Genomic DNA, 25,578 nt, shown 5'->3' with positions numbered 1-25,578 from the left:
CTCCAAACCTCAATGGAATAACACTCTGTGCAAAAACTTAGGAAAGGCTTTTCAACTTTTTATCAAAAACATTAAAAACACAATTTTTGAAAAAATATTTGAACATCATACAATGTTAAAATTGATAAAATAAAAAACAAACATAATTTTAAAAACATGTCAAGACTGTCTGGAAACCATTGAAAATGAATTGTGTAAAATTGATAAAAGTTAGAAAGCCAACTGTAAATAAAACCAGGTGAACAGTTTCCGTCCAAAATGAACTTTTTAGAGAATCATTTACAAATATTCGTTGTTTTAATTACACTCAGCTCAACATTTACGGATTTCTCACAAGCTACTCCTGTAACTAAGGTGAATCATTCGTGTAAATAAAACTTTTTGTGGTTTTCTCTTGTTTCTACTTTTTGTTTAATTGATTACAGTTGTAAAAACACCTTTATTACACTGAAGAAAAAAGTAAATAAAAAACAATGACACGAAAGTAAACAGAAAAATAATCAGTTAATAATTAGATTTGTTTACCATCACTTTAACCAAAATACAAAAAATCGAATCATAATGAAAATAATGCCGATCGAAGAATAATAGTTTTCCGATAACCTCTTTTCTTTTCGCGAAAACTCTCCATATAGATTATAGCCTTCAATTGTTGATTTCAACTATTTGCACGACTCATAAAAGGGGCTGTAGACGTATTTTAAGTGACCCTTATGTCATAAAGTGGCATGTGCGATTGAAAATATTAACTTTGTAACCTTTTCTGAATGAGCTTTTTTTATTTATCTTGCTGAAAACTGATTTTTATATTGTGGTTTCTTTAACAATTCGACATATGGATGTCAAACATCACACACATTGAAAACGACAGCTTTCCTTGATAATACGCCTGCAGCACCAGCAGCAAGGTTCTAATGCAAGGAAAGTTATTTCAGAGGTGTACGGATATTTTGTACTGCAGTGGACTGTCTTTGGGCGGTAATGTAAACACAAGACGGATGTCGAAGCCTGACGCAGAGTATACGCGACCGCAATAAACTTTCCTTGCAGTAGTACCTTGACCCGCAACAACTTTTATTTGATTCTTTTTTTCCAGGAGGGTTTTCAGTATCAGTCTTTGGAACAAAATGTAAGTTATTTTAATTAGAGTTTAATTAAAACTAATAATATTCCCGTGGGTCTCCAGAGTTCACCTATTAAAATTTGAAGCAAATTGATTACAGCATTAAACATATACTAGCCTGGGAGTTAGAACCCAGTGTTGCTAAGGGTGCTTATAGTTACTCTAGCCGTTTACCCGCACTTGAATGATTTTACTGGGAAACTAAATTTTCGCTATTACAGTCGACCCACTCAACTTAGAATCTTAAAACCGAATTCTAAGAACATTTCAGTTGTTCTCCCGATTTCCCCAATCAAAATTTGAGACAAATCGGTTCAGCGGTTCCTGAGTTATTATCGGACAAACAAACAGATAGACAAACAGAGATTACAACTTTATTTATGTAGATATAGATATCAAAGATAAACACAATAAATACTTCACCCCAATCTAAAGTGCATTGCACATTAAATTGATATCTTTCATGGTTTTAATCATAACTCATACAATTGATGAGTTTTTGAAAAGAACATAAATGTTTTGAATTTCCGGTATGTAATTAATTAATTAATTAATTAATGTAATTATGTAACCGAATAAATGAGATTTTCTCACACTTAATATAAAACTTGAGGAGCTACGAGGTCATAAAGCTGAGCCAGTGACGTGGCATAAATTTTACGTTCTTTCTCTATCTATTTAACAATAAAAATAAATAATAATAATAATAATCATCAAGACCAACCAAAATGTGATTTGTTTTAGGTGTCCCTTGATAGAGTTAAAAGAGAGGTAAAATGCTAAACAGGTTTTACCTTTTAATTAAACACGCTTGAAAATCAGGACTCTTCTCGCCTCATTTCACAAACTGTCCTTAATTTTTTTATTTTTTTTTATTTTTATTTGTTCGTTTTATTTTCTTTTCAATTATTTTAATAATGATTTTTTTCTATCTATCTGTGAGCAATATTGAAAAATAACGAAGAAAATTGCCATGCTTTATTGCCATTTTGTAAAACTCTCGGGTATTTTTACCCCCTGAGTTGCCAACCCTCCCTCCCCCCGCCCCCTACCCCTAATGCCGATAAAGGTTATTTGTCAAATCCAATAGCTTTAACAGGAAATTTTCTTTAATTTTTTTTGAATTTACAAAAATAGTTTTCTTTAACCGAACTAACAATTTGTTTAGAAAAAATTTACATTCAGAAAACCCGAAAATTGCATAATTACAAAAAAATGAATCTACAAAAAATATATTTAGGAATCTACAGAAAGTGGCATGAGTGAGACCCCCGTAACTGAAGCATTAATGGAGGATGATGATGATGTGAAAAAAGGGCCTGGTCTCGGTTTTATTATAGGTCACCAGGCATCAATCTTCAGACTGATATTTTTGAAGACCAACAAATATTATACTTTTACTTGAAATTTTTGTTTGGTGGTATTCTTAATTAATACTGTCGTAAACCCCTGCAACTGTAAACTTTTTTCATCAAATAATCAAATAATCGACAATATTAGAGACAGACAACTTAATTTAACCTTTATGATTAATTTTACAGTTTCATCCCTTGCACGTGGTAAACTATATAATTTCGAAATCTTTTGAAGTGGCATAAAAAAGGTTACCCAGAAAGAATTAGCCTTCAGAGACGATTGTACGGAATTTGTACATATCATGTTTTTGCATTACGGGTTCCTTGTAGGCCGAAACTGGCATATTTCTTTGCTTGACCATTTAGCATATGATCAAATTACTCAATTAAATGCAGAAACAAAAAATAAAGTTTCAAATCATTATATTTTTAGAATTTAGTGTCGTCTTTACAGTCTCATCCTTTGTTTGTAACCCTGTATGAAATGGGAATACAGCATTTTAGCAATCATATGAGTGTATAATTGTTAACCATAAACCTACATCATAACCCCCACCCTCACATCATGTCGTCTTTACCAGCCCCAAATCCAAACCAAACAATTTCCTCCGACTCTAACTCTCTACCTAGACAAAGGGAAACCGAAACAGTGAAACGTTTTACTAAGTGAAAGATCAAATTTATAAATAACTTTGTAATCAATAGTAAATTCCACTTAAAAAATTGGGTTTATATTTTACAAATGTGTTTACAAATGTTTTAAACTATTCCATCAAACCCTCAAATCCTTAATAAATCCTTTTTACTCCGTCACGGAAAACTATAAGCAGCTACAGTGTCTGAGTTAAGAAGCCTAATAGACTCTACAGTCCATCAACCTATTTATCTACCGACTTACAGTCAATCAAGAATTAACGCCCTTCTAAAGTTTTACAATAATATGTTTAAAGGCAAATAGTTTTGCCGGTTGCTATAAAACTTATTACGCGAAATAGGTCTGCAGACATTTAATGTTCTAAAAGACATACCTTGAGACTAACAGTCGTCTCATGGTTGAATGGATCTCACTGTATAAATTGATGATTTTCTATATAATTATTCTTAAATATAAACAATACTTTTTTCTTCAGGAGTTGCTACTCTGATCTGCTTCATTATCTACATAATTGGAATCACATACAAATTAATAAAGATCCATAAGGTATTAATTAATAATACAAATTGACAAAAACTCCTATAATCCAGACTTCTGAGCCTGGTTTCAGGGAGTGATGGGGGGGGGGGGGCCTTAAAAAGTTTTAAAATCGGCAAGGGGCAGTTTTCAGTCCAATAATTTTTTTGAAAGATAGATTCAAAATTAATTTAAAGCCACTAGTCAATGTTAAGCTAAAGTCGACATTTTCTTTCATGGAGAAAAAAAAGTGCAGGCGACACATTACCCTCTCCTCTCCCAATCGTCTTAGGTTTATGAAAACTTGAAAAAAAATATCCAGGGGGGGGGTTAAAAATGTTGTCTCTGTATTTATTTATATTTCAGGGCACATATGTTGAAGAGGAGCCGATATTTCTCAAATATAAATAGTTCACAAGGACAAATTAATATAGATGCATTTATAAAAACACTGGCTGCAGTTCACCATGGTTGTACACTGGTTGTACACTAGTTGTACACTGGTTGTACACTGGTTGTATACTACATAGTTGTACACTGGTTGTAAACATTTTAGCCGCTTTAAATACAGGGTGTCCTACGAAACATGACAATTGGTAAATAATTTGGAAAGTCTTCTTTCCTATGATACTTTAACAGATATTAAACTTTTTGCCTTTATTTCGTTCAATAAAATCTTTTACTAAAATATATTTTACTTTAAAATCAATTTTACTATAATATGACTACCATATTAAAGTAATTCTCTTTGGTATTAAACAACTTAAGTAATTATGGAAGAAAACATTTTAGATTATTCACCAATTGTCATGTTTCGTGGGACACCATGATATATATCAACTGTGCATTAAAAGATTGTACATGCTACACAGCAAGCTTAAGCAATAGGTTAAAGAAATTATCTTAACTCGTGATATAAAAGATCATATTAATGATTGTAATACAATTACAAAATGATGCAACTCTTATGTATTTACTCTCTGAAGGTCAATTCCCATTACTTGTCATTCTTTAACTTTGACTAACCAAAATTTGAACTATGAAGACGACATTTAAATCTGGATTTCCTATTTTTAGAATTTTTCTGTTTTGTTTCAAGGTTTATCGACCTAGTAGGATTTCGTTAAAACAAATAAAAATTCAAAATTTACAATTATAATCTTTTAAAATACTTTTTGATCTTTTGGTGACAACATTTTTTGCAAATAAATTTCCCGCAATTTTCCAGCTTCTATTGATTTTGCAACATTTGATTACACTGCAGAAAACCTTAGCATTATTCGAATACGTCTCTCAATTGTGATAAAATTTATTTAAAAATCTAAAATCTCGTTATACCCAAGTATATTTTGCTTAGGGGCGCGCGTACATATCTATGTGGGAGGCTCTGGGGATAAGCCCCCCCCCCTGAAAAAGCGAAAACTATTTTTCCAAGGGGATTCATCCCCAAACGGGTTGGAACTTGGCTAAGAAATACCCACCACCCTGCACCCCCCCTCTCTACTCCGGAATGTCAAAAATTGTTAACCCCCCCTCCTTCCCCTCCAAATGGGCCCCTGGACAAATTATTGAATACTCCCCTGATTATGCTTTCCGAACTCTAAGTCTGATTCAAGTTGTATTTAAAACTTGAAAGATGTTTTTAAGTTAAAAAGCTGTATTTAAAACTTTTACAAGGAAAATTTCAAATGAATCTCAACACAAACTTTAATTTTAATTCAATTTGCAAAACTAAATGCATAAAAAATGGCAAATAATTTATCCCTGTGCAATTATACCGGTATATGTTTGTTATAAAGTGCAAAATAGCGAAAAACAAAACTTTTTTTTGCAAAATAGCGCTAAAGCACAAAAGCTGAATTTTTCTGTTTTCTCAAACAATATTTTCAAGGCTTTTATACTTCACCGTTTTTGAGCAATGCAATGTAATTGCATGATTCGAATTTTGAAAACGCAATTTGGCGACTAATTATTTGTTTTTGCGAAAAAAATGTAACGCGCAAATGGAAAACTAATTAAATAAAGTCAACGATTGGTTGCTCAAATACACGTTTAACAATCATGTTATAATTTATATTCTATATTTTAAACAGTGAAAATATATAAAATGATGATATGTAGTGCTTTATAAATTTGTTAGGATGAGATACAAAAACAAAACATAAACATTAAAAAGTAGATTAAAAGTAATTTGAAAAGCTAAATTGGGAGAAGAACAACAAGTTTTTATTGCTCATATGCAACAAATAAATTTGTTTTTTTAAACTAAATTATATTGATAATGGGCGTAAAATTAAAACCTTAGGAAGTAAAACGGCTAATTAACAACGAAACCCTAAATAGAAAAAAACTACCAAATGTCATCTTCATGATCCACAATTTTTTGGGTACCATTGTATATTTATCCTTTAATTGCACAAAAAATAGATCGAATGCAATTTAGGATGGTTTCCTCTAGGCCAGTTTCTATAACATCCTAGAAAGGGCACTAGTTTCCGATTTTCACCGCTAGGTGTCTCCTATCTCGAGATAGAGATAGATCAAAGAAGTTAAATCAAGAACAAAATACTAAACAAAAAATATTTTGAATTTGAATATGTAATTATGAAATCTAAAAACATACTGAACAACACCAGGGTAGCTAAAGAAAAAAGATTCGATTCAGGTAGAATTTAAAAAAGATTTTATCCTAAATAAAATAGTTTCTCAACTATGCTATTCATCAGTAGATGGGTGCGCTAGTTACATTTCAGGCAACGTAATTGGCAGTCCATCTATATACCTTGTACTGGGTAAATATAAATATGAACAGTTAAACGTTAAACTATCAGTATCATAGCCTGGATATTATACTGAACAATATTTGTAGCTATAGCTTAATAGCTCTTCAGTTGGACGTCATACCAAATGATGGCATAGAAGCTTTTTATTTCGTATGCTCGTATGCAATCACTTATACTATACTATGAGAAGTATAGTTGTTATCCATCCTGTATAGTGGATATCCGTCCTCCTGTATAGTTGATAACCTTCATCCAGTATAGTGATATCCTTCCTCCAGTATAATTAATATCCTTCCTCCTCTATATTTGGTATACATATAGGAGGAAGAACAACAGCTATACAGGAGAAAGGATATCAACTATACAGGAGGAAGGATATTAACTATACAGGAGGAAGGATATCAACTATACAGAAGTAAGGATATCATCTATACAGGAGGAAGGATATTTACTATACAGGAGCAGGATATAAACTATACAGGAGGAAGGATATCAACTATACAGGAGGAAGGATATTAACTATACAGGAGGAAGGATATTAACTATACAGGAGGAAGGATATCAACTATACAGAAGTAAGGATATCAACTATACAGGAGGAAGGATATTTACTATACAGGAGAAGGATATCAACTATACAGGAGGAAGGATAACTACTATACAGGAGGAAGGATAACAACTCCACCTGAGGAAGGAAGGATTTAAACTATATATAAGAGGGGAGGGGATTCTTTTTTCCCTAACATATAAGTCCTATGATCATACATAGAATTGTTGTGTGTATATAATGGGTGTGTGAATGTTTGCCTGTTTGGTAATTGTGTCTGTCGGTGTGTGTGTGTGTGTGTTTGAAAGCAGAAATCAGAGTGGTCAAAACTACAGTGTCCAAGGAGATAATAACAAACCTTTCTACTCTTTAGGGCCATTCATACAATTTACAAAGCATATTTTATACTTTTCTAAAAATAAAGTAATAATATTTTTATTCGAGTGTATAAATATCATATTAAGATGATATGAAGACATATTTCTAAAATGAATTAATATAAATTGTGTTAATAAGTCGAGTGAATGGGTTACAGGTTGAAAAGTCAAGTCTTAGCAACCAAGCATAGCATGATCCAGGCCTTGTGAATCCCATTATTCCAGTACATTTTATTTTGGATTAATTAGATTTACCTAACGTATAGAGACTAGCGCTGTAATTTAGTTTGTGGATTCCTATCGTTAACCTCGCCAAAGCTTTGTCTGATCTGATTAAAAAAATTAAATACCATGATTTCTCTTTATAAATAGTTATTTTCAAATCTGAAAAAGAGATTGTGGTCTGTGGTTTGCTAGTGTGCTACAGAATATCAATTGCATAAATTGTTATAATTTAACAGTTTTTAAACTATAAAATTGACGATACCTTTCACACAAATTAATGAGATAAAGGTTTAATGAATATAGTTCTAATTGTGAATGAAAGGTGACTTGAAGTTAAATTTAAGAAGATGATAAATGTAGATTTATCTGTATATAGTATAACCTACAGGGTGTCCCCCGAAACATGACAGTTGCTGAATAGTTTAAAATGTCTTCTTCCATAATTTGATAAGTTGTTTGATACTAAAGAGACTAATACCATTTTTTATGTGACAGTTAATTATAGCAAAATTGATTTCACAGTAAAATATATATATATATGACTTAAACAGTTTTAAAGAAATAAACTGCAAAAAGCCTTCAATATATAAAACAGTAAATGGAAGAAGACATTCAAAACTGTTTACCAACTCTCATGTTTCGTGGGACACCTTGTATATGAGTAATGCATTTGTAATATTATAACCTCATTAACGACGACCCTGTGTTAAGAACAATGCGATAATGCCGCTGAAAGTTTTTAGTCACGATATTTCATACATAGGACATTCCAAAGAAGACATTTCATAGACAAGAGATTTCATAGACAAAAATTTTTTAGAAAGACATTTTTAGACAAGACATTTTTTGACAAGAGATTTGTTACACCAGACATTTTTTAGACAAGACATTTTAAGACAAGTCATTATTTAAACAAGACATTTTTAAACAAGTCATTTTTTAGACAGGACATTTTTTGACAGGAAATTTGCTAGACCAGACATTTTTTAGACAAGAAATGTTTAGACAACTCATTCCGAACAAATAACATGTTTTAGACAAGACGGTATACATTTTTCGCTAGATAGTAAGTATACGTAATTTTTAAAATATACCTTTTTCGCTAAGTATATGTTTTTGTAAAGTAAACGTTTTTTGCTAAATATATGTTATTTGCAAAATATACGATTTTTGCCAAGTGTACATTCTTCGCTAAGTATACATTCGTTGTAAAGTCTACGTTTTTTGCAAAGTCATCTTCTTTACAAAGTATACCTTCTTTGTAAAGTCTACTTTTTTCATAAAGTCCATGCTCTTCACAAAGTATATATTCTTTGTAAAGTCTACATTTGTTCATAAATTCTACATTCTTCATAAAGTCTACATTCTTCATAAACTCTACGTTTTTCATAAAGTCTACGTTCTTTGTAAAGTAGACGTTCTTAACAAAGTCTACCTTTTTTGTAAAGTCTACGTTCTACGTAAAATCTCTACATTCCAAGGATGTAAGGCAAGGAAAGTCATTTCAGAAGTGTACACATCTTTAGTACTGCAGTGTACTGTCTCTGGGCGCTAATGTAAACACAAGACGGATGTCGAAGCCTGACATGGGATCCATCATTCACATAAAAAATCAATAAAATATTCTGGTCATAGGAAATTATTATGTGAATTATCAAAATTATCAAAATTTAATGCTTTTAACCTCCTCGGATACTAAACGAACACTGATGCATCTATTATTGTTTACAAATTCCGCCCAGAGAGAACTGGTTTCAATATGTACACAGAGTATACACAACCGCAATTGACTTTCCTTGCCTTACATTCTTGCTACATTCTTTGTTTACATAAATATTGTTATTTTGACCTTAAAAATAATTATCAGATAAAGAAGGCATGTTTGCAGAAGAATGTTAGGTGGAGGATCTAGCTGTGAGTGAAGATGGTTAGAAGGAAGACAACCCCTCCTGACCAGGGTGTGACAGTATCTTGTCTACCCTGGGTTGGTATCTGGACTCTTCTATCCTTAACTCTCTGCCTTCCTGTCATTCTTGGTAAACTATTTCTGCTTTTTTTAGATTTAAAATTAATTTATTTTATCCTTTTTTTCGTAGGAAATAGAGTAATAATCAACATCGATGGAAATTGGAGGTAAAATTATCTAAAATAACTTAAGAAAAATATAATAAATCTTGACTAAATTTAATAAAATCGTAAATATATATTTTTCAGTCCCTGGTCTACTATGTCCTCCTCCTGTAATGCCTCGTGTGGAGGAGGGGTGTTAACTAAAGTTAGATCATGTACTAACCCTAGACCACAGGTAAACTATTTACTAATCATGTACTAACCCTAGACCCCTGTAAACTATTTACTAATCATGTACTAACCCTAGACCCCAGGTAAACTATTTACTAATCATGTACCAACCCTAGACCCCTGTAAACTATTTACTAATCATGTACTAACCCTAGACCCCAGGTAAACTATTTACTAATCATGTACCAGGTAAACTACTAACTAATCATGTACTAACCCTAGACCCCAGGTAAACTATTTACTAATCATATACTAACCCTAGACCCCAGGTAAACTATTAACTAATCATGTACTAACCCTAGACCCCAGGTAAACTATTAACTAATCATGTACTAACCCTAGACCCCAGGTAAACTACTAACTAATCATGTACTAATCCTAGACCCCAGGTAAACTACTAACTAATCATGTACTAACCCTAGACCCCAGGTAAACTATTAACTAATCATGTACTAACCCTAGACCCCATGTAAACTATTAACTAATCATGTACTAACCCAAGACCCCAGGTAAACTATTAACTAATCATGTACTAACCCTAGACCCCAGGTAAACTATTTACTAATCATATACTAACCCTAGACCCCAGGTAAACTACTAACTAATCATGTACTAACCCTAGACCCCAGGTAAACTATTAACTAATCATGTACTAACCCTAGACCCCAGGTAAACTATTAGCTAATCATGTACTAACCCTAGACCCCAGGTAAACTATTTACTAATCATGTACTAACCCTAGACCCCAGGTAAACCATTAACTATAAGGGATTGGATGGAAAGGAGTGTACTGATGATATATTTGAATATATCTAGGGATTGGATGGAAAGGATTGTACTGATGATATATTTGAATATATCTAGGGATTGGATGGAAAGGATTGTACTGATGATATATTTGAATATATTCAGGGATTGGATGGAAAGGATTGTACTGGGGAGAAAGAGCAGTATTTTCCTTGTAACGAAGAGCCCTGTGATATGCAGGTTAATATTACAGATTTGTGAACAGAGCCCGTGATTTAAAAACTTCGGCTCGAGTCGTAATTCCTAAAATCCGACCTTAAGACCCAATCTTCGACCCAAATCTGACGACAGCTTGTGTCACGTGATGTACAGTTGAATGATCTTCGGGTCGACTTAAGGAGTTAGACCCAATGAAAATAAAATCGACCGGTTTTTTTAACTTAACTCTGTAGAAAATAAGATGCAGCTTGAATCCGAAAGCTCAAGCTGCAACAAAAAAGGCCCAACGACAGCTTAGAATCGAGCCGTATTTTTCCGATTTTTTAATCGCCGGCTCAGGCTTGCCATTTTTCTGGATCAATTTGGTTTCGAAAAGGCCTTACGATACCGTTCGTAAAGCTGCTATTGTGTAACTTTAATTGTGACCCTCCATGCGAAAATGGCAATGTCCGCTTACAATGGTGCCTTGAAAGGTTTTTCTGATCAAGGGTGCACTTGTTATTGATTTATATTGATTTTATATATATATTTTATATATTTATTTGATTGTGATTTCGAAAACTTATAATTTTCAATTGTGGGTTCTCTACAAATATGACTTGTGCATCTGTAGTGTAGGAAAACGTATGAATTATCAGAATTTAACACTTTTAAGCCTAGAAAAACGATAATATATTCCACATTATTGATCAGACAAAGTTTTCAAGGGTTGTGAATCAGACAAAGCCGTATTGACATGTCTTGTGTGTCACTTGAAATTATGCTTACAGTCCAGCTGTAACAGCTGCAGGAAATTATGCTTACAGTCCAGCTGTAACAGCTGCAGGAAAGGTTCTGAAAGACTACTGATCCTGGAAAAGGATTGGAAACCATATTTATCCAGAACGGAAAAACTTTAATGTCGGCCTCATAATCTGATGTCTCATTCTTTGTGGGTAACCTTGTATTTTAGTCTAAAACCAGGGGGAAAACATTTTTAAATATCACATCCATTTTTAAAAAGCTGTTTCATTTTTAAAAAGCAACAATTTTCACTAAATCCCGCAAATCTGAAGTCTTTTTTTAGTAAAAACTAGCTGTTTAAAAAGTAATAAAATTTACACATTTAAATTTCATTGATTCTAATTTTCTAATTATTCATTTATTTTTAACAATAGACTTTTTGGACCCTGACAATTTGATTCTAAAAAAATATTGTTTCTTTTTTTTACTACAGTGGTCTACATGGTCAGAATGCAGTGCTAACTGTGGACGAGGAATGGTTATCAGATTCACCCAATGTGCAAAGTAACCATTTTTCTTTAAAATAATATTTTTTATACAGAGTGTCCCACATCATATTAGATTATCTCCAAGTTTTAACGCTATGATAAAACCTTAATACTTATATTAGTCTTATTCAATTTTTCAAAATGATTCTTTTTTCTTAAATTTTCTGATTAGTCCCGAAAATCGTAATTTAGACTGGTTGACGATATAACATGATGTGGTACACCCTGTATCTTAACAATCTTGTAATTCTAAACGTTTCATTGTAAAAAAAATTACTAAGGTAGATTTTGCAATACAAAAACTTCCTTGGACTGAAACAAAATATCCCTAAAGATGCTGCAATTTGAAACTAAAATTTATGTTTAAAAAACGGGTCTTTAACAGTTGAAGAGTTGTTTCAGTTGCAAAAACTCCACGCTGCATTTTCAAAGTAAAGACGACAGTTACTAAATCGTCTTTTACATTCAGAGTGAGAAATGGTCCGCTGTCTAAATGCGAAGGAGATCAGTATTTTACTCACACCAAGAACTGTAATAGCTGGAATAAAAAGACGTGCCCGAGCCCTTGTGAAGGATACGAATGTATGGATTTTGGAGCCTGCAAGGTACTTTTTCTCAAATTTTGACACTCACGGAAAAACGAACCAAAAAAATGGCGTGTTTAAAAGATTGTTTTTGTTTCCTTTTTTTTATTTTTTCTCTTAGGCTAGAATTATTGCAATTTGAAACATTAAAAAGAAACAGAATTTTTTTTTTTTAAATGTTGGAATTTTTATTAAAAGTCAAAACAAAAATTTAGTCGATTAACAATTCTGCTGCAAGGATGTGAGCACAGACGAGGATCCAGCAGCGGTTTGTGAATGTCAGATGGGGAAGATCTTCTCTGATACAGGTATAGAATACTAGGCTTTCAGGATACCCATCTTATATTTTAATTGTGAACATGTTCTCTTTTTTTTTTTTACATATTTATTTTTAAATTTTAAAAATCGAATTTTGTTGGAGGCTAACTATTGAAATATCTTTTAATTGTCAGAAAATGTTTTGAATTTTTTAAACTCTCTGGATATCTTTGCACTGTCTTTAACATAACTATAATACAGGGTGTCCCAGTATACATAGGAATTAAATAACAATTTCTTTATTGTCTTCGTTCACTGAAGGATTATTTAGTAAAGATATAGTTTGTAGCATCACAATAAACATTTAACACCGAAAACTACTAGTGTCGGGATTTCAAAAATGTGGTCTACCATTTTTATACCTGAAATATTGACAGAGATTTTAGAACATTGGCCCCGATTATAGTTAATTAAAAATCCACAAACTGATCAAATGTTTAATATCTTCGACAATTTTAAAGATACAAAGAAAGTGAACCACAACTTGGAAAGCTCAGAAGCCTTTCGGTCTTTCCTTGATTTGTATTCTGTCATTTATCAATTATCAGAAATCAAAGACGATATTCAAGTCGTCTCTCAGTTCCCATGTTTATCTGAAGTGAGGACTAGAAAACTGTGGAATAGGAAGACGAAATTAAAGTGTCTGTGTATTTGATGTTGTTTTAAAGCAACTAGCTTTACTAGTAACTTAAATAAGAGATTTGTCCCAGGACATGATCGGGTTGTTACGATCAAATCTCGGAATTTTTCTATTGCGAAAGTTTGGTGTTGTCTGGGTTTTTATTGATCTACCCGGGGTTGTAATCTGGTAGTACATGCATCCATCCAGGCTTCATTCATATTGAGAAGAGGGTTGACAAGATTCCAGCTGCCTATGGGCTTCTTAAGCCTGAGAATAGTAGAGTTAAGGAATTCTTCTGATATACTGAAAACAGGCAGGAAACATCACACTCATTGCTCCCAATCATTTGTAAGCCCGGATTGGATACCTCAAGGTACCTGGTACTATAGCTATAAAGTAACTTATAGAATTACTTATTCAGTGAAACAGGCTCTGTTTACACTGCACAATCGCTGAGCTTCGTGTTTATTGGACTGTGTATAGACATAATTTGAGCCTAAAAGTCGTCTTCATATACCAGAGATTTCCTGTTCTAACTGTATGTATACAGGACTTGAATGTGTTGACCCACCCCCAGCTACCCCGACCCCTCGACCTATTCCTACAATGGCTCCTGCTGTAAAGACCGTGAGTACAGGGATGTCCAAGTCTGCGTCCACAATACTCATCATTTTTGTGGGAATCACACTGGCCCTGTTTGCAGCTCTTAGAGTATTTGATCCTGCCAGGTAAGTCTTCAAAAACAACTGCTAATTTAGTAACAAAATGTCTTACTTTACTTTAAAATCTTACAATTCATGATTCTTTGTTTATTTTAAACACTTTGTGGTCTTACCTGAAGGGGAGTTTGTCTCAAACTTGTTTTGTAAGAAAAGGCAAAAATATGAAGAGGACATCGATTACTGTTGGAAACAATACAGTTTAGCCCAGAGATATTAAAAGAACTTATAAAGTGTCGTTTTTTAACATGCTAATAATGGCGTATTTCAGATATTTTATTTCGTATTATGATTGTAATTATATTGGGCTCTTCAAAATTGTTTCTGCAAATTTCATGGCTATTCATTTGTTTAAACAATTACTGAAATTTAGGTATAATAGTTTAAAACCCATTGCAAAATTTTCAAGACGACATTTTAGAAATTTGTTGGATGTTTCCGAAGTTCTGGTAAACTGTTTATACTATGCATTTTTGCCAATCAAAAGAGAATCTAAAAGCCTTACCTTTTATAACTTAAAATAAATAAAAAATGTTAAGTTAAGAAATTAACACTTTTGTTATATAAAAGCATGAAAAGCAATGACAATCAAATGTTGTTTTGTTAGATAGAAAATAAAAGATAAAAAAATTGATAATAATAATTACCCAGAAAAGATGAAACCTTCAGAGACGACAGTACGAAATACGGATTATTTGAATATTTTTTCATACATTCGCAATGTTTAATATCCACCTAGTAAATTAAAGACAGATGAGTGATGACCAAAATTAACCTATATATTGTTATATTTAAAAGTGTTTGTGGTCGTCATTATCAAGTCTCATCCTTTCTTGGAAACCATGTGAATTCTGTGAGAAACTTAAAAAAATTCACTAAATTTTGAAGAATGCTTAACATTATGTTTTCTCAGGGTAATTCAAATGAACATGGAGATATCTCTGATCATGGCTCATCTTGTTTATCTTATACCGGCGGATTACTCTATGGTAAATATTTTAATTCATGTTGTATAATTAACGAAACTTGACTGTAGCAAGACGAATTGAAAGTCTTCTTTGATCTTTCGTTCAAAATTCAATGTTATTAATTAAATAAACAATTGTCTAAAGCTGCGCGAAATTTTTCATATCTAGCTACGGTGATATCGAAAGCAAAAAAAAAGGCAGACCACACTTTTAAATGCCAAGACCAGGGTAACTTCTGAGTATTAACTCTAGAATGTTAATACCATTATTAGGTTTACGAATAAATTCCGCAAATTAATTAAAAGATCAAAGACGACCTTCAAGTCTACTTGTTACTGTCATGTTTCGTGGAACACCTTGTAGCTGATTATGAAAAATTAAAGTGGAATTCATTCGTTCTATCCAGCGAAAAAATCTCTGCCTGTTTTGAGAACAGGCAGAGATTTTTTCGCAAAGCTCTAAACTTTAAATTGACAAATTATACATTTGTGAGATTGTCATAAAAAAATGATAAAAATTTCTTACGAAATTATCATTCAACAGTAAAGTAATCAATTGATTACAAATAAAACAATTTTATTCTATAAAAACTTGTTTAATACAGTAACATCTATAATACAATGGAATAGGAAGACGACATTTAAACAATATTACGTGATTTTAATGTTAATTTTAAGCAAACATTGCAGTTTATTGTTCAGTAAAACAATTGCCTTCCTATTCCACAGATTATGGGTCCCCATTCCCAGTGTATACGTTCTATTTTATAGTTTATTCTTGGAATTTATTAGATTTGGTTTTGTCGAATGATTTCTATTCTGATTCACATGTTCTACACAACTACATTCGTCTTCATGTTCCTAGAAGCTCTACACACATACAGGTTACAGGAATACATTATAATAAAATGTTACATACATGCATACAGGTTAAAGGAATACATTATAATAAACTGTTACATACCATACAGGTTACAAGAATACATTATAATAAACTGTTACACACATACAGGTTACAGGAATACATTATAATAAACTGTTACATACATACAGGTTACAGGAATACATTATAATAAACTGTTACACACATACAGGTTACAGGAATACATTATAATAAACTGTTACACACATACAGGTTACAGGAATACATTATAATAAACTGTTACATACATGCATACAGGTTACAGGAATACATTATAATAAAATGTTACATGCATGCATACAGGTTACAGGAATACATTATAATAAAATAATACATACATGCATACAGGTTACAGGAATACATTAATAAACTGTTACACACATACAGGTTACAGGAATACATTATAATAAAATGTTACATACATGCATACAGGTTACAGGAATACATTATAATAAAATGTTACATACCATACAGGTTACAAGAATACATTATAATAAACTGTTACACACATACAGGTTACAGGAATACATTATAATAAAATACATACATGCATACAGGTTACAGGAATACATTATAATAAAATGTTACATGCATGCATACAGGTTACAGGAATACATTATAATAAAATAATACATACATGCATACAGGTTACAGGAATACATTAATAAACTGTTACATACATGCAGGTTACAGGAATACATTATAATAAAATGTTACATACATGCATACAGGTTACATGAATACATTATAATAAAATGTTACATAAATGCATACAGGTTACAGGAATACATCATAATAAAATAATACATACATGCATACAGGTTACAGGAATACATTATAATAAAATGTTACATACATGCATACAGGTTACAGGAATACATTATAATAATGTTACATACATGCATACAGGTTACAGGAATACATTATAATAAAATGTTACATACATGCATACAGGTTACAGGAATACATTATAATAAACTGTTACACACATGCAGGTTACAGAAATACATTATAATAAAATAATACATAAATACAGGTTACATGAATACATTATAATAAAATTATACATAAATACAGGTTGCAGGAATACTATTTACTAAACTGTTACATACACACAGGTTGCAGGAATACATTTTTCTAAACTGTTACATACATACAGGTTACAGGAATACATTTTACTAAACTGTTACATACATACAGGTCACAGGAATACATTTTACAAAACTGTCACATACCATACAGGTTACAGGAATACATTTTTCTAAACTGTTACATACATTCAGGTTAAGGAAAACATTTTTCTAAACTGTTACACGTTAAAGGAATACATATTAATAAACTGTTTCATATATACAGGTTACAGGAATACATTTGATTTAAATGTTACATACATACAGGTTACATTAATACATTGCAAAAAACTGTTACATATAGGTTACAGGCATACATTTAACCAAATTACGGTTAAGGAATACATTTAACTAAACTGTTACACACATAAAGGTCACAGGAATACATTTTACTAAACTATTACATACATACAGGTTACAGGAATACATTTTACTAAACTGTTACATACATAAAGGTTACAGGAATACATTTTACTAAACTGTTACATACATACAGGTTACAAGAATACATTTAACCAAATTATTACAGGTTAAGGAATACATTTTACTAAACTGTTACACACATAAAGGTTATAGGAATACATTTTACTAAACTGTTACATACATACAGGTTACAAGAATACATTTAACACAGGTTAAGGAATACATTTTACTAAACTGTTACATACATATAGGTTACAGGAATACATTTTAGTACACTGTTACACACATATACTGGTTATGTACATTGTACAGTGGAACCCATATAACTGTGAAATTGGAATTAATGTAAATGGTTTTGTGTACACTGCTCCAATTGCTGTTTTTTGCTCATTGGGCAATTTAAAGTCATACATTCTGTCGTATTTTTATAATTCACACTGGTATGGGTCTCATAACTTAATATACAATGGAAGTTTTTCAAAAACAAACAAAAAACAATTCCTAAATTTTTTGTTTAGTTTGGTGGCGTTTGTCGTGAAGAAGGACGGTATGATGACCCGTAAACAGAATGTGTTGACCGGGTGGGGAACTGGTATAGGGGTTACATTTATTGTAGTTTCGCTTCAATATAAGAACTATGGAGGTATTTATAGAATCTATTAGGTGAACTGTGACTTGAAAATTGAAACATTAAAAATTAACCCAAATAGCCTTTAATCCTTTCACTATTTATATGGGGGGGGGTACCCCCACAACCCCTCCCTTGTGGTTTTTTATCAATAACTTAACAGCTTTTCCATGCATAGAGTATGGTAGAGGACGGTTAAACGACTAAAATAGTATATAACTTTTAATTTTTGAGATCTAGATCCAAAATTTACTTATTTTAAAAGACCTTATAGGCCTGAACAATGACAGTAATTCATGTGCCACATGTCAATATTTTTAAAAATGAAAGTGAACATCTTTTTTTCGGACGCACTTTTTAAATTTTTAAACCACCTGTTTTAATAAGAAAAAAGCACGTGTATATTGTAATAACCAGAGTCAGGGGCGTATTCAGGAATTTGTCCAGGGGGGCTTAAATTTTTTTCTTTCTAGGAGTGGGCTCAGCACTCGTTGGAGCCTGAAAACCCCCTGAAATCAATAGATTTCACTGGTCCAGGGGGGCTTAGTCCCAATAGCCCCCCCCTCCTGAGCTGAATACGCCTCTGACTAGAATAAAGTGGATTCAAGTCTAGCTGATATTTTTAGTTGTTTTTGTTCAAATTTTTAAGACCTTCGTCTTTTTCCTCCAATTCGAAGACAACTAAAACGAATTTGATTGCGTTTTAATTATTGTTATATCAATAAAAATACATGAATTCATGTTAAGGCGAATATCATTGTTGGCTACAGATGGACACACCACTCATGATTGGTAAGTTGGAATGATTTTGTTTTCATACAGGGTGTCCCAAAAAACATGGGAATTCAGTGACGAATTCGATATCGTCTTTGTTATGAATTAGCATTGTAATACCTAATTTCAAAAGCCGTAATATTAATATTATGTCTGCTCGAGTTTATTTAATGAAAAGGGTAAAAGACTGAAAAGATGTGTCTATAATGTCTCCGCAAGATGAACAGTGAATATGGACAAGTTTACTCTGTTTGTATACTGTAATTTTCTTGTTTTACTAAGTACAACCGGTTGCAGTCAAAACATAAACAAACAAAATGTAAACATAGCAGACGAAACTCTTACAGATTACAGCTTTCTCAGTAGGTATAACTATACTAAATCAAAGAATTATTCATACAGACGATATCGAATTCGTCATTGAATTCCCATGTTTTTTGGGACACCCTGTACCGTTAGAACACTTTAAAAGACACGAAAATGTAAAGAAGTAAGACGACATTTAAAAGCACGTTTACCGAAGGAGAAAAGCATCCACTATAAAAGATTATCACGTGTAAAATCGCCAAGGAATCTTGGCGAATGGGGAAAACATTTAAAGTGACTGTCCTCTAAATTATACGATATCCTGTAAAAGAAATTGTGTTTGATATTAAATGACACTCTTTAATGAGATTAAATAGAATAAAATGAATAAAATTGATAAAATGCAGTGGTCGGTGGTTACATCAATACAATGAAGACTGTTTCTTTATTAAGAATGCTCTGATACCTTACAAGCATTTTTCAATGTAGACGTTTAATAGTAAACTAAAGAAGATGTTTATTGACATCTTCTCTTTGTTTAAATGCTAGAGCGTTTCTGCTGTTTGAAATCTTGATTGTAATCAAAATTAATATATAGAGTCGTCTTTATTGTATTGATATATACGAGGACAACTGCATGTAGAATATATTTAGGATTTCGAGTTTTTTCAAGATTCCATGTGACCCGATTTAATTCATATTGATCCATTTATGAAATGCAAAGACTTAGTTGAACCGATTTGTTTGTGGTTGACCCAGAAAGAAAAAATGGCTCAATTTAATCTCCGTGGTTTTCTACCAATGTCTTGCATGCTTTTTATTAAACCTGCCGTAATTTCACTCTTATCATTAATTACACAGGGCTACCCAAAAAAGCACAACTTAAAATTCTTAAGATATGACAATTCCAAGATTAAATTAAGTTTTTTTTGCCGTGAATCCTGAATATAGCATTTTTATTGGCTTATTTAATTATTTGGCAAAGAAAACAATAAGTTTACAGTTGAGTTGTATCACAAATATATGATATAATAGTCAGTATAAGTTCAGTACAGTCGTCTTTGAAGTCTCATCCTTTAACTAAAAAATCTGATTATGTTTAGCTCAATATGTTCCAATAATAACCCTGGTTGTCCTCACTCTCACCCTGATAGAAGCAGCCGGAGCTGCTGATTATAGGAAGCTGCCTGGCATAGATCAGAAGCAGCAAACATCAGCTAAAATCATGCAGGTTGGAAAAGGGAATTATTTAGAAAAAGTGTATGTATAGTGTAGCTTCATATAAATAAAGAAATTGATAGATTGTTTATTAGGCAACTTTAAACTCTGGTTAATTTCAAGTACCGGGCCGACTTTTAAGGAGCTTCAGCAATTGCTGTACAGTACACATACAGACTGTATAAGGCAAAGCGGGACAGTACACCAAATGAATCAGCCCTTTCTCGGGATATTCTAATTAGGAACAAACGTTGACTTTAAAAGCGTTTTCTTATCTATAAAATTAAACATGAGAAGTGACGACTTTTAAATCGTCTTCGATCTACACATCATATTTTTCAAAATTAAGGCTCCGTGAACAAAGTTTTAAATAATTCAAAATTCAATTTTCAACCAGTTTTCCAATCTATTGAGCATATTCTAGAGATATAATCTAATATTGAGCATATTCTAAAGATATAATCTAATATTGATCATATTCTAGAGATCTGATCTAATCTAATATTGATCACATTCCACAGATCTAAAATAATTTAATATTGATCATATTCTAGAGATCTAATTTGATATTGATCATATTCTAGAGATTTAATTTAATAATGATTATATTCTAGAGATCTAATCTATATTGATCCTATTCTAGAGATCTAATTTGATATTAATCAATGATTATAATCTAGAAATCTATTCTAATAATGATCATTGATCATATTCTAGAGATCTAATCTAATAATAATGCCGATGGTTCTCTTCTCATTCATCATCGGAACTATGGCTGAGTATGAACAGGTATCAGCTCATAACTATTTTTAAAATGATTGTTAACTTATTCTTAACTGGCTTTTCACTGATAGAATACTATTTATGTTATATTTATATCGTTATCTTAAAGAAAAAACTGTTATTTTACAAGAAAATGAAAATTTACAGGACAACAATTTAATATTGTTGAAAGATGTACGTTTTATTTCTTAAATGGGATTAAATATATAGGGTTACCCACAAAGGATGAGACGCTAAAGACGACCCAAAACTATAAAAATACGACGATTTAAATTTTAAATTTTAAATTTTCTGCATTCAATTGCGTATTTTAATAAATTATTTAATTAGCACAGAAATACACCAGTTTTGGCTTATAACGAGGAACCCTGAATACAAGAAAATGAACTAAACAAATTCCGTACAATCTTCTCTGAAATCTTATCCTTTTCCTTTAAATAAATAATTCCGTACAATCTTCTCTGAAATCTTATCCTTATCCTTTAAATAAATAATTCCGTACAATCTTCTCTGAAATCTTATCCTTATCCTTTAAATAAATTGCCGAAATTGTGATTTCAAAGGTTTTAGCCCAATCTTATTATTTACGATAATGTATTCAATCATAATTAATAACAGTATTTGATACTTGAGTTGAACTTTTTAAGTAGAGATTCAATGATTTAAATTTTCCTATGTATAATAATTGTAAAAGTTGTATTAGTTTATACCCCTAACGTAGTTAAATTACGTTTAATCATCATTATTAAAATGTAAAATATATATTTTTATAATTTAAAAAACAAAATCTTTAAATTTCAGAATTTTGGATTATACGGAACGTTTACTTTAATCAATGGAATTCTTGGAGGATCAATTTTCTTTTTCCACTGTACAGGAAATGAAACGGTAAATATTCAGGATGCTGAACAGAGATGGGGGATACATGGATGCAGGAGTATAGGAGTAGGGATACAGGAGTAGAAGAATAAGGATTCAGGAGTATAGGAGTAAGGAATACAGGGATACAGAATTCTAGGAGTGGGGATGCACGAGTATATAAAGGAGAATAGTAGTAGGGATACAGGAGTATATGAGTAGGGATACAGGAGTATATGAGTAGAGATACAGGAGTATATGAGTAGAGATACAGGAGTATATGAGTAGAGATACAGGAGTATATGAGTAGGGATACAGGAGTATATAAATAGAGATACAGGAGTGTATGAGTAGAGATATAGGAGTATATGAGTAGAGATACAGGAGTATATGAGTAGGGATACAGGAGTATATGAGTAGATATACAGGAGTATATGAGTAGGGATACAGGAGTAAATGAGTAGATATAAAGGAGTATATGAGTAGAGATACAGGAGTATATGAGTAGAGATAAGGAGTATATGAGTAGAGATACAGCAGTATATGAGTAGAGATACAGGAGTATATAAGTAGGGATACAGGAGTATATGAGTAGAGATACAGCAGTATATGAGTAGAGAAACAGGAGTATATGAGTAGAGATACAGGAGTATATGAGTAGGGATACAGGAGTATATGAGTAGGGATACAGGATACAGAATTCTAGGAGTGGGGATGCACGAGTATATAAAGGAGAATAGTAGAGGGATACAGGAGTATATAAGTAGGGATACAGGAGTATATGAGTAGAGATACAGGAGTATATGAGTAGGGATACAGGAGTATATGAGTAGGGATATAGGAGTATAGGAGTAGGGATACAGGAGTATATGAGTAGAGATACAGCAGTATATGAGTAGAGATACAGGAGTATATGAGTAGGGATACAGAAGTATATGAGTAGGGATACAGGAGTATATGAGTAGAGATACAGGAGTATATGAGAGGGATACAGGAGTATATGAATAGAGATACAGGAGTGTATGAGTAGAGATATAGGAGTATATGAGTAGAGATACAGGAGTATATGAGTAGGGATACAGGAGTATATGAGTAGGGATACAGGAATATATAAGTAGGGATTCAGGAGTATATGAGTAGGGATACAGGAGTATATGAGTAGAGATACAGGAGTATATGAGTAGGGATACAGGAGTATATGAGTAGAGATACAGGAGTATATGAGTAGGGATACAGGAGTATATGAGTAGGGATACAGGAGTGTATAAGTAGAGATACAGGAGTATATGGGTAGGGATACAGGAGTATATGAGTAGAGACACAGAAGTATATGAGTAGGGATACAGGAGTATATGAGTAGGGATACAGGAGTATATGAGTAGGGATACAGGAGTATATGAATATTGATACAGGAGTATATGAGTAGAGATACAAGAGTAAATGAGTAGAGATACAGGAGTAGGAGTAGGGATACAGGAGTATATGAGTAGAGATACAGGAGTATAGGAGTAGGGATATAGGAGTATAAGAGTAGGGATACAGGAGTATATGAGTAGGGATACAGGAGTTTAGGAGTAGGGATATAGTAGTTTAGGAGTAGGGATACAGGAGTTAAAGAGTAGGGATATAGGATCGAGTATAGGAGTAGGGATACAGGAGAATAGGAGTAGGGATATAGGAGTATAGGAGTAGGGATACAGGAGAATAGGAGTAGGGATACAGGAGTATGGGAGTAGGGATACTGAAGTTAGGAGTACAGTACAGGGGGTAGGGGATTATAGGATTATTGGAGTAATTTTAATGTGTTTTTAAAAAATAAATTAAACAAACTTTTTCAGGTTCGAGCAAAACTAGTGAAAGCCTACAAAACAATAATTAAGAAGGAAAAATACTAAAATGACAAGTGATACTTTATATACAAAGTTTAAATATCACGATTATAAAGATTTTGTTTTCAAATTAGTTTTATCAGAACAAGATTGTTTTTGGTTATTATGAAAGTTTATTTTTATCGTAGGGCAGGCAGACAACCCTAGGTTCTTGTGTGATCTTGAAAATAAATAAATGTGTAAAATGTTATAAAAATATTCTCGCGTTGCTTTTATTTAACAAATAAAGTATTTATAAAGAACGGTGTTCATTATTTGTTGTGTCAACAAAAGTAAACTAAATGTCTCTCTCTAAGTGAAAAGTGATGTTGGGAAATTTTCAAGGAACAACTTTTTATCCTTGTTTTGTAAAAGGTAGAGTAAATTAATTGTAAAAAAGTTGTCCCGAAATTCTTACCTTTGTATTTTAGAAAAGGGAGAACCAGAAAACTCTGAAATAGAAAAAAGACTTTTAGATTCAAGTTATGACTTTAATTAGTGCAATGAGCACATCAATTGTGTAGTGTACACAGACCAATTTTACTTAATTAGTGCTTTAATAATTGTCTAGTAAAACTATTTGCTTTGTAACTGCATCAAATTCAATTAAGTATTGTTAAAAGTCGTCTTCCTATTTTAGAGTTTTCTGGTTATCACTGTATGAACAAATTGAACATGTTAAAAAATATTTTCACTTTATAATGGCTTCCATCCTATAAAATTAGCTCAAATCTTATTTTTTACTTTACGACTTGTTTTTAGCAATTTGAATTTGAACAATTTCAAACAGAGTTTATCATAAAACTTTTCAGGATTGTTTCTTAAATTATCTCCGAAACCCAAATCTTTTAAAACTTACAAAATGTTAAGGAAAAAAAGATATGAATGATGATTACGATTACATAAAATGATATATTTAGCGGGTTAACGTGTTTTAAAGAATGTTACATTAAAGAAATAGTTCTTTAATTTTTATTAACTTTGTTCGTAAACATCTAGATTGTATTCCAATAAATCTATTTCCTAATTCTATTTTATTTTATTAAGAAAACTTTCCCGTTTTCTTAATAAAAATGGTGAGAATAATAAAACTAACATACCAGAGTTAAGTGTGGGAAACGGCTGATTCAATAATTAATCCACCCCTATGCTCTACCCCTTCCATGGTATAGCGGTCTTTTTACCCCCCCCCCCTCCACTCCCCCGGTCCCACCGATCTTGATGTTCGGGAAAGTTATGTGTTGACCCGAACATATCGGTCAGCACAGTTTCCTGTCCGGTGCTCTGGTTGTATAAATTCTACATATATCATATTAATCCAACTAGTTTAATACAAATC

At 32.0% G+C, this 25,578-nt stretch overlaps 2 protein-coding genes across 4 annotated transcripts; both read left to right on the top strand.

Moving 5' to 3' along the window:
- LOC111702999 (uncharacterized) lies at positions 1 to 4,388 on the top strand. Its single transcript, XM_023474835.1, has 7 exons — positions 1 to 41; positions 239 to 354; positions 1,097 to 1,129; positions 1,868 to 1,894; positions 2,364 to 2,463; positions 3,609 to 3,679; positions 4,016 to 4,388. Exons 2-7 carry the CDS (start codon positions 259 to 261, stop codon positions 4,058 to 4,060), a joined length of 372 nt encoding a protein of 123 aa, XP_023330603.1. The 5' UTR covers positions 1 to 41; positions 239 to 258; the 3' UTR covers positions 4,061 to 4,388.
- A 5,060-nt stretch (positions 4,389 to 9,448) lies between these two features.
- Positions 9,449 to 24,514, top strand: LOC111702995 (adhesion G-protein coupled receptor D1). Of its 3 annotated transcripts, XM_023474830.1 has the most exons (16): positions 9,449 to 9,617; positions 9,678 to 9,714; positions 9,796 to 9,886; positions 10,795 to 10,869; positions 12,065 to 12,135; positions 12,589 to 12,724; positions 12,942 to 13,011; positions 14,194 to 14,371; positions 15,276 to 15,351; positions 16,122 to 16,213; positions 18,323 to 18,447; positions 19,180 to 19,224; positions 20,616 to 20,743; positions 21,448 to 21,519; positions 22,315 to 22,401; positions 24,210 to 24,514. In XM_023474830.1, exons 1-16 carry the CDS (start codon positions 9,506 to 9,508, stop codon positions 24,264 to 24,266), a joined length of 1,452 nt encoding a protein of 483 aa, XP_023330598.1. In that variant the 5' UTR covers positions 9,449 to 9,505; the 3' UTR covers positions 24,267 to 24,514. The 3 variants fall into 3 exon arrangements, with proteins under 3 accessions (XP_023330598.1, XP_023330599.1, XP_023330600.1); XM_023474831.1 differs by lacking the exons at positions 9,449 to 9,617; positions 9,678 to 9,714; positions 9,796 to 9,886 and adding an exon at positions 10,425 to 10,431; XM_023474832.1 differs by lacking the exons at positions 9,449 to 9,617; positions 9,678 to 9,714; positions 9,796 to 9,886 and adding an exon at positions 10,438 to 10,631.
- The last annotated feature ends 1,064 nt before the right edge of the window (positions 24,515 to 25,578 follow it).

Source organism: Eurytemora carolleeae, unplaced genomic scaffold, assembly GCF_000591075.1.
Source record: "Eurytemora carolleeae unplaced genomic scaffold, Eaff_2.0 scaffold496, whole genome shotgun sequence".
In the NCBI taxonomy this organism is placed as follows: Eukaryota; Metazoa; Arthropoda; class Copepoda; order Calanoida; family Temoridae; genus Eurytemora; species Eurytemora carolleeae.
Note: the sequence above shows the minus strand (reverse complement) of the source record. Positions and strands in the feature narration are given on the sequence as shown.